General features: G+C 41.2%; 2 protein-coding genes across 3 annotated transcripts in view; one reads left to right on the forward strand and one right to left on the reverse strand.

The window, feature by feature from the left end:
• Positions 1-310: 310 nt before the first annotated feature.
• LOC107104697 (ADP-ribosylation factor 4) lies at positions 311-5,524 on the reverse strand. Its single transcript, XM_015404751.1, has 6 exons — positions 5,267-5,524; positions 2,781-2,861; positions 2,073-2,182; positions 1,822-1,893; positions 1,622-1,747; positions 311-835 (listed from the first exon to the last, which is right to left on the reverse strand). Exons 1-6 carry the CDS (start codon positions 5,331-5,333, stop codon positions 749-751), a joined length of 543 nt encoding a protein of 180 aa, XP_015260237.1. The 5' UTR covers positions 5,334-5,524; the 3' UTR covers positions 311-748.
• A 285-nt stretch (positions 5,525-5,809) lies between these two features.
• gcc1 (GRIP and coiled-coil domain containing 1) overlaps positions 5,810-9,191 on the forward strand; it is a 6,665-nt gene continuing 3,283 nt past the window's right edge. Inside the window, exons 1-3 of one of the 2 annotated variants that reach the window (XM_015404754.1) lie at positions 5,810-5,981; positions 6,843-7,293; positions 7,362-8,000. In XM_015404754.1, coding sequence (XP_015260240.1) covers positions 6,919-7,293; positions 7,362-8,000 — 1,014 coding nt within the window. In that variant the 5' untranslated portion in view covers positions 5,810-5,981; positions 6,843-6,918. The other variant, XM_015404755.1, reaches the window with a different exon arrangement.

Genomic DNA, 9,191 nt, shown 5'->3' on the forward strand with positions numbered 1-9,191 from the left:
CATTCTGGTTATTTATTGTGCATTGAATCTAATTTATCGACATTCAACCTTTGCAGTCGGATCATGCTGTGCACCCCTGAAATTTAGAGTGAGTCAGCAGAACCTAAACTTGCGGTTTTATCCAATATATTGCAAACTTCTTTTGAAATACTAAACTTTTTATTTTTTTTCTATTCATTAAATGCATGCAAATAAGAATTTCCACTAATTTTCATCCATGGATGTGGTAAACAGCGTGCACAATAACCAGGAGTCGGTACCAGTAAAGAAAATCTGATCTGTGCATCAACAGAGAAAGACTGAAAACAGACCTGAGAAGAAAAAAAAACCTTTATTGCATCATTGTTGCCTCTGCTTTGTTTCTTCTTCACATTGATAAGGAATGACGAGGCCGTGGGGTCCGGCTCTGTGGAATGAGTCATCACATGACCAGGCAATTTGTCACCTGTCGTAAGCCCCGCCCACTCCTCCCCTCTCCCTTACAACACCCGGTCACGTAATCTGGAGTTAAAACGAGCAGATTAAAAGAAAACAAACAGATCTAACAAACTGAAGAAGAAGAGGATGATGGGAAACCAGGTGAGCTCAGAGTTCACGACATCACTTCCTCCTGCAGATACATTTATAATTTAAAAAAGAAACAAAAACCCAGAAACAGTCCTGTGAAATGCTCCTCATCTTCCTCCTCCTCTGTTTGTACACGGTGACATCAGTCGGTGACATCAGCCTGCTGCTTCCTGTGGAGGCTCTAACGTTTCGATAGCTCATTGGACAGCCAGTCCAGGCCCTCGTAGAGACCCGTCCCCTGAGTGGCACAGGTGGCCTGGACGTGCCACTGAAACACAAACGGAAACAAAACAGGATCAGAGCAAAAACTGAATCTGGTTTCAATATTGGGAAACTGTTGAGACTTTGTGTTACTTTTGAAGTTTTCAAAAACTGAGCAATGGTCATAAAAATGACCAACAGGATAAAGGAGGCCAGTAAATGCAAATAAAGTCGTCTCTGTCTTGCAAAAATCTTAAACGCAAGTGTTTGACGTAATCCATCTGGTTAAAGGAAGTTTTCAAATCCAGCTCAGTTCTGACCCAATAGGAAGGAAAGGGTTTGAAATCTTAGTTGCATCAATGCTGCAAAGGAGGGGGGGGAGGTAGTTGCCCTTGTTTTGTTATTTTTGCACAACCATTATCTGACTCTGCTGTAGAGAATATCACCAACTGCTACATTTTAACGTCTTTAACACCTGAGAAATCCACTGATTTAACAGCTCATTTAATCCTTGATGGGTTTTTAAAACCACCAGGACTGTAATGCAGAATGCAACCACAAGGAGGCAGCAACTGCCAGGCAGCAGCAAAAAAAGGCAGGGATAGTAAAAAAAAAAAAAAAACTAAATCCAACATTAGATACATTAAAGTTGAGCTGAACGCCTTCTTCAGAAATAATTAGTTTTGAATCATATATTAGAAATGATGAGGACTTCTATTTAGTCCAAGTTAGAGTAGAACGCTGTGGGATCTATCACACCCCCCCCCACCTTAAAAACAGCGTATCAGAGCTCAGCTCGTCTAAATCCCCCAAAGTTCTGCTAAACATGCGTGATCTTTAAATGGATCCTTACGGTTCTGCTGCGCAGGCTGTGCAGGCCCAGTTTGTCGGTGAGTTCGCTGACCCCCATGGCGTTGGGAAGATCCTGTTTGTTTGCAAACACCAGAAGGACGGCGTCCTTCAGCTCGTCTTCCTGGATCTGAGGGGATACAAGAGTCAGGTTGACGTCACCATCGACCCACCGAGGCCACGGCAGAATCCTTGATCGCTCACCATCTTGGAGAGCTCCTCGGCCGACTCTGCCACTCTCTCTCTGTCGTTGCTGTCCACCACGAAGATCAGACCCTGCAGAAGAAACGGTCACTGATCAAAGCAGTCTGCTGTCTGAGACGCTAATAAACAACATCAGCGAATATCATTGGTTGATGAGACACAAACCAAATCAAACCATCCGTGATTCTAACTTATAAAAAGTACATTTCTCCACTGTGAGATCAGCAAAGTCAATCAATCAATAAAACTACCTGTGTGTTCTGGAAGTAGTGTCTCCACAGAGGTCGGATCTTGTCCTGACCGCCGACGTCCCAAACTGTGAAGCAGATGTTCTTGTACTCCACCGTCTCCACGTTAAAGCCTAAAACATGCAGACGCAGCAGAGGATGTTAGAGCCGAGGCGGCTACTTACTGAGCGCGTGCAGTAAGATACTTTCTGTCTGAAGAATTAGTAAAATACTGAGGAAAGAACAAACTTTCCATTTACGCAGATAACATTCGTTTTATACGTTCAGATAAGGCCTCAGCTCTTCTTCTGGATATTGAATCTTTAAATGGAGCAAATGCTCCTGATTTTTCACAACAGTAAGTTTGAAAGTTGTTTGGTCCTAATAAAAAATAATAATTTACTGCAGCTAGCTCTAGTTACTCTGTTAGTTACTCTGTAAATTCAGCAGTCGGGCTTCTGCTTTCCTGATAAATGGGCAAAAGATTCACAGTATCTTGTTAGGTTGGTAGTGCAACAAGATAAATTCATTATAAATTAAATCTGCTCTGATGGGATTAAAAACAAAACCTTAAACTACAAAAACAAACCAAAAAAGCCTCCCAATAATTTAATCTCATCAACCATTTCTTAGCTTCCTGAACCACAATCCGTGTGTGATAAGATGATTTTTACTGCTTTGATTCGGCTCCTGCTAGGAAACATTTCCACCCAGGTATGATTGATTACTTACCGATAGTTGGGATGGTGGTGACGATCTCTCCGAGTTTAAGTTTGTACAGGATTGTTGTTTTTCCAGCTGCATCTAAACCCACTGAAACAACAGATAAAATAGTCAAATTAAAATGTAAATTAATCAAATTTAATAAAATATGTTTTTATTTTGATATTTCTTTTAAACTTTATTAGATCGTTTTTCTGTAACACAATTTTGGACCAAATACTGGCCCCTAGAGGACGCTGAAAATAATGCAGTTTTCTTTTTTTAATCAGCTTCGCTGCATCTTATGTAACATTTCTCTTCTGAAACGTTGAAGATTTTAAAGCCGTTTGCATATTTGAACAAATTATTCACTCTTATTTTCTATAAATCCAGTTTTAGGAACAACAAAGTTTGGATTTTGACAGACTCACTGCTTTTTATCAACAGATTCTGAGATAAGCCGTTTGAGAAAACATGGAACTAAGAAGGTCAGTAAGTTTTCAGTTTATCTAGAAAGTTCTTTCAACTCTTTCCAGAAATTAAGGTTTTCATTCTAAAAATAAAAAAAAAATATCCAGAATTAGATCCATATAAATGGAACTTGACCCAGACAACAGATCCAGACTAAGAGAAAATGATTCAGAGTCACGCCTCTGGATCCAAAAATATTTCCAAACAGACGAAACATTCAGAAAACTACAACAAATCATCTGGATTCAAAACAAAAAGAATTTAAAAGAGACTGAAATCCATCCATCTTTAAAAACGGTTTATCCTGGTTGGTTGAGGAAGATGCAAACCTAATGCAATAAAAGCCCAGACCTGGATTCAGACCCAGGACCTCCTCACTGCAGAAGTTTAATTAAAAAAAGGAAAAAAATATGTCAGAAAAAATAAATAGAATAGAAATAAATAGAAGTGTACAGAGACACAAAGCATAGATTCTGAATACCAAACAGAAATCCGTAAAAATACCTACTCCTGTAAATGGATTACAAAGTAGACTTGGATACGAAACAAAAACTAAAATAAACCTAAACATAGAATCAATTCAGTTCGGTTTTTTTTTTATAAATAGCGCCAATTCTCAACTTATGTAATCTCAAGGCACTTTATAGAGACAATTCAACCAGATCATACTTACAAATTGATTCAGAAAGTTTTCTATCTAAGGAAAACCAGCTAATTGCATCGACTCAATTAAGGCTACTTGTTTTTAATATTCACAATGATGCCCACTCTGCTTAAATCTGGGAATCTTGGTCAACAAGAACAACATGGCTGTGGGTATAAAAGACCATGACAGTCAATTTAAATATATAAAATTGACCAGTAGCATTTAAATAAATGGCACCTGGTATATACTGCATGAATTATATCTTTGCTATTATAAATTACACGAACAACTCTAAAATAATCCAGATCAGATTAACTAGACGCAAACCTGATCTAGAACAGAAGAGGTTCACTGATAAAATATGAAACTCAGATCCAGATAGAAAAAAATAACACCAAATCGAGACAAGGCAGATCTAGAAGTGCTTAGTGACTCTAAAAAAGCTCCAGAAACACAAAAAAACAAAAATGTACACAGACCTTTATCTAGATTAAAGTGCTAAATAATATTTATTCAATTGGTTCCTGGTTGACTAAAAAACATCTAGAAAAACAAACAAAAAGAAAAACAATAGTGATCTTTATAACAATGATTAACAACTGGATACACAAAGACTGGATCATTAAAATATGCAAAATGGAAAAGAACCAGACCTACAATCAAAGAGTAACCTCCACAGGTGTGACTCCAGGTTGCATAATTGGATAAAAGGAACATTAACAAAGATCTTGACTAAGTATCAACAAATTGCTTTTAAAGAAATCAGAGGATCTAAGGAAACAGAACAGAAATCAGAATTGGTACCAGTAAAAACAAGTGGATCCAGATTGACCCAACTGGCTCATTAAAACACTCAAACTGGATCCGAATAAAAGAGGATTGGATCCAAGCGGAACCGGATCCAGAGAATAAATAGATTTAATAAAACTAATCTGGACTCATAATGACGAAAAAGGAGAATCAGAGAGCAGGAAAAAGCTATTACAAAATTAATAATAATAATAATAAAAAATCGATGGTGGTAGATAAGCATCTATAAAAACAGAAAATATTAAAAAATGAAAAAACTTTCTGCATCAGTGAAAGCTGGTTGACTCTGATTCATTCAACAGGATTGGGCATTGAATTAAAAAGAAAAGAGAACAATCAGATTATGTCCATTTTAATACATCTAACAGTCCTTCCGTTTAGCCCTGGCTGTTAGCATCTGCTAACTCCGTTAGCTGGATTTTTCAGTAAGGCTCACAGTAATGATGTAACCAGACTAAAACTTTAACCGAATAACAATATAAAGCCCCCCTGGTCTAAAGCAGCAGCCCTGCCGCAGAACACGCTTTGAGTCAGCCCCCGGTACCGGCCCGGTCAACTCGGAGCTAGTTAGCCTAGCCACAACGCTCACCCATCAGTATCCTCATCTGCTTCTTGCCGAACAGCCTGGAGAACAGCGACGAGATGGTCAGACCCATTTTTTAATAAACAAAGTGTCCAAGAGAGGCAGCCGGTAGAGGTGACAAGACGAGGACGGGAGCTGGAAGGCGGTAAGCCCGCTGAGGCTGCTGTCAGAACCGAATAACAGGCACAGAACAACCGGATCCGAGAGAACTGTGGGCGCTGCTCCTCCTTGGTGCCACGTCCAGGCCAACGCGGAATAAATGACGTCATGACTTTGAAAAAACTTTATTAGCAGCCCCAGAGGAGAGGCGCGTTTAGGTTCACAGGAAAATGAAAATCAATTGAAATCCTCTGCTTGAGAAAATGAATTGTTTGAGTACAGATACATCATTCCGTGGAATACACGAATCTAGTAGGTTTATTTCTAACAACTTTAATATAAACTGACAGCGACGATAAAAACGGTGGCTAAAGCGAAATAGTTTTTTAGCGTTTTCTGTTTAACCTGAACGCATCCTTAAATTCCCGCCTCCTTCTCTGCTGTCAGTTCCGCCATGGCAGAACATGGCGGCTGTTGACAGCTGGAGCGAAGATTTAGGGAAAAACTTGAATTATTTGTTGTTTGTTTTGTTTTATTTTGACATAAAATTATAATTTGTTTAATTTTCTTTTTATTCCAACGCGTTAAATTATCTCTTTTGTATTGGAGAGCTTATTATCAGGTAAGAACCGGATTTAACCGGCAGGTTTGTGGACGTTAAAGTTTCGCGTTTTTTTGACGCCATAAACTCGGACAATTACGCTGAAGATATCCTCAGTTAAACACATAGGATAGGCAAACAGAGCAAGATAACGCAACAAAACAAATATTAATGTCAAACAGTCAGCACATTTTTTTCGTTTTTGCAACATTTTCTTTCTTTAATGTGGAATATTCTGGGTCTTAGAGTTCTAAACTTACAGTTTTATTAATTTAATCAAGAATTGAAACCAACATACTTTACCATTGCACTGAATTAGAGATTATAAACGAACTGTCCCTTTAACCCTGTAAAGATCTGTATCTACATGTCTGCCTTGCTGCATCAGGAAGTTCAGATCCAGGCTAAAAAATAATCTAGATTGAGACTAACAGAAAGAGATCCAGAGTAACTGTATTGAATCCAGCTAAACAGAAGTGGGTTTTCGAAAAACTATCCAGAATTTGATACAGAATAACATTTAATCCATGTTTATCGAACAAAAGACTCTAAATCCACAGCTAGATTAGTGCTGAACTCCTTCTTTTCTATAGAACTGGAGCTACATTGGGAATAAAATCTGGAATTGGATCAGACTATCTTAACCTAATCTAGAATTGGAATAATCCCAGACAAACTTACCTTGATTTTTAGAAAACTCCAGATTAACAGAACAATGCAACACTGGATTAAAATCTATGAAGATAATTCTAGATCTAAATACTGGAAACAGTTTGATCCTGATGGTTGATCTGAACAGTCAAACTGCTTTTTAATCTATTTATTTATTGACTCAGTAGAAAGGTGTAAGCAGATGTTTGATGAAGTATTTCTTCCTTTTAGTTTTCCGATGAGTTTTGGATGAATTCTGTCTGATCATGGGACCAGTCTGACCTGGACTGAGTTGGACAGGAAGGACATGGAGAAGTTTGGGATGAGCTTTGGTGGCGGTCCCAGCAGGAAGGAGCTGCTGGATACCGTCGAGTCTCAGAAGAAGCAGCTGGTCCAGTACCAGACCCGCTTTAAGGATGTGGTCCGGGCCTACAAGAGTCTCCTGAAGGAGAAGGAGGCTCTGGAAGCCAGTCTGAAGGTTCTGAGCGTGACTCAGGACCTGGACCTCAAGCAGCAGGAGCAGGATACCGCCAGGCGCCTGGACCTGCTGGATGATGGCTGCTCTCTGCACAGCGAGGACAGCGTGGACACAGCAGCATCGGTGGACGCAGCCAGTGAAACCGCAAGGGGAGAACAAAGCGAGGAGGACCAAGGTGAACCGAGCCAGAGGCCCTGCTCTACGGTATGTGGACAACATGTGTTAGAGTCGCTGCATCACTGCTTAGTCTAACATGGTTTTTGCTTCTACAGGCTGATGCTGACAGCAGCAGCATGGAGGCGGAACAACAGCAAACACCCACCGCCCCCAATGTGGAGACGGACCGCCGCATTGCCCAGCTGAAGAGCCAACTGAGCACGCTCACTGCATCGCTGGCCACTGTGACGCAGGAGAAATCTCGGATGGAGGCAAGCTTCCAGGCTGACAAGCGTCAGCTGAAACAGGAAGTTCAGGAGCTGCAGGGGCGTCTGGCTGCCACAACGGCGGAGCAGGAGGCAGAGCTGCAAGCTCTACAGCAACAGGTCACGGAGACCCGTGCTCGCATCATCACACAGCAGCACGAAAGGGAGCAGGAGCAGGGAGACCACGCCCAGCAGCTGAGGGAGCTGCAGAGACTCCTGCAGCAGGAGCGAGACCTGCGGCAGGACGCCGAGCTGCGTCTGCACGACGCCAACGCCGCCCTCCTCTCTACCTCACAGGCGGTGGACCGAGGGATGGAGTCAGAGGCCCACCTGAACCAGGTGAGGGAGGAGAGAGACGAGCTGCGCAGGAGGCTGCAGGCTGCAGAGGAGGAGCAGAAGAAACCAGATCCCAGAGTGGAGGAGCTGCAGAAGGAACTGCAAGAGCTGAAGAACTCCTTCCATCAGCAGATCCACAATGAGACAAAGAAGGTGAGATTAGGTTCGGTTTACAGAAAGCCAGCAGACACACCTGACTTAGAAAAAAAAGGGGATTCAAAGGCCTTGTATGCTGAGGAGGGAGTGCAGTCATTGGATTCAGATGTGATTGAGAACAGACCAGTCCTCCACGGGTCTGATTTTTGTCAAAACAGTATCCACCCGCAGGCGTAGAGACCCGACCCGTTACCCGCAATTATCCCCATTTAAAACCCAAGACAGCACAGGCTGGGAAATAATAAAGTGCAACCCAATCTGTGATCACCAAGTGTACAGACAGCCATTTATAATAATAAAAGCAGTAGGGGTGTGCAAAATAATCATCATGACGATGCATCGCGATTCTAATTTTTGTGATCTACTGCATCGATTCTTGACGCCAAGTATCGATTCTTAATTTAAAAAAATGAACAAATAAAATCCATGAATGGTTGGCGCACATCAGCCAAACCAAGTGGAATACAACTTCCAGTCCACCAGATGTCGCTGCAGATGTGTTGACGCCCGCTGCCTTGTGTCACAAGCGTGTCCGGCTGCGGGATACTGTGATTAGTCATTCGTAAAGAAAACATGGACACTGAGAAAATTCGCCCCCCGGTTCCGTCATATTTCAAGTCAGATGCTTGGATGCATTTTGGCTTTAAAAACAAAGAAGGTAAAAAAGAAATTGATGTAAAGCACGCCATTTCCAAAAGGGGAAATATACATTTGAATGTTTTCATTTCATTGGTTTAAAGGACCACTGAGGCCATGTAAACGGCACTGATTATCCTTATTTTGTTATTTTCAGTTTGATGAATCCTGAGATCTTTTTGTCAGTGTGTCCACGCCAGTAATAGTAATATTTCTGTCCAGTATTTGTTTCCATGGCAACACCTCCAAAAGAATAAATACAGCTATGTATGAATTCAGTTTCTTTCAGTTATGTATCAATTGAAGACACGATCCAGATCACACCCAGCCAGTCAGCCACTGGTAAGGGCTGGATCCTTTTCTTACAGTGTTCAGTGAAAATATCGCGATGCATCGCGATATTTCAAGTATCGTGATGCATCGTGATAGAATCAAATCATGACTTCTTTGCTAGTACCCACCCCTAAAAGGCAGTAAAGAATATCGCCTCACGCTCACATCCAGCGCTCTGTGCTCACAGATTAACTGCTGTAAATTAGCAGAACTTAGTTG

The sequence above is a fragment of the Cyprinodon variegatus genome, unplaced genomic scaffold (genome assembly GCF_000732505.1).
Source record: "Cyprinodon variegatus isolate N-32 unplaced genomic scaffold, C_variegatus-1.0 Scaffold1851, whole genome shotgun sequence".
Taxonomy (NCBI): domain Eukaryota; kingdom Metazoa; phylum Chordata; class Actinopteri; order Cyprinodontiformes; family Cyprinodontidae; genus Cyprinodon; species Cyprinodon variegatus.

Excerpts from the sequence above, each read along its gene's own strand:
- LOC107104697 (XM_015404751.1), bottom strand. The coding sequence starts at position 5,333 with ATGGGTCTGACCATCTCGTCGCTGTTCTCCAGGCTGTTCGGCAAGAAG. Across the intron at positions 2,183-2,780 it reads CACCACCATCCCAACTATCG|GCTTTAACGTGGAGACGGTG; the intron begins GTAAGTAATCAA and ends TGCATGTTTTAG. Across the intron at positions 1,894-2,072 it reads ACTACTTCCAGAACACACAG|GGTCTGATCTTCGTGGTGGA; the intron begins GTAGTTTTATTG and ends TTTCTTCTGCAG.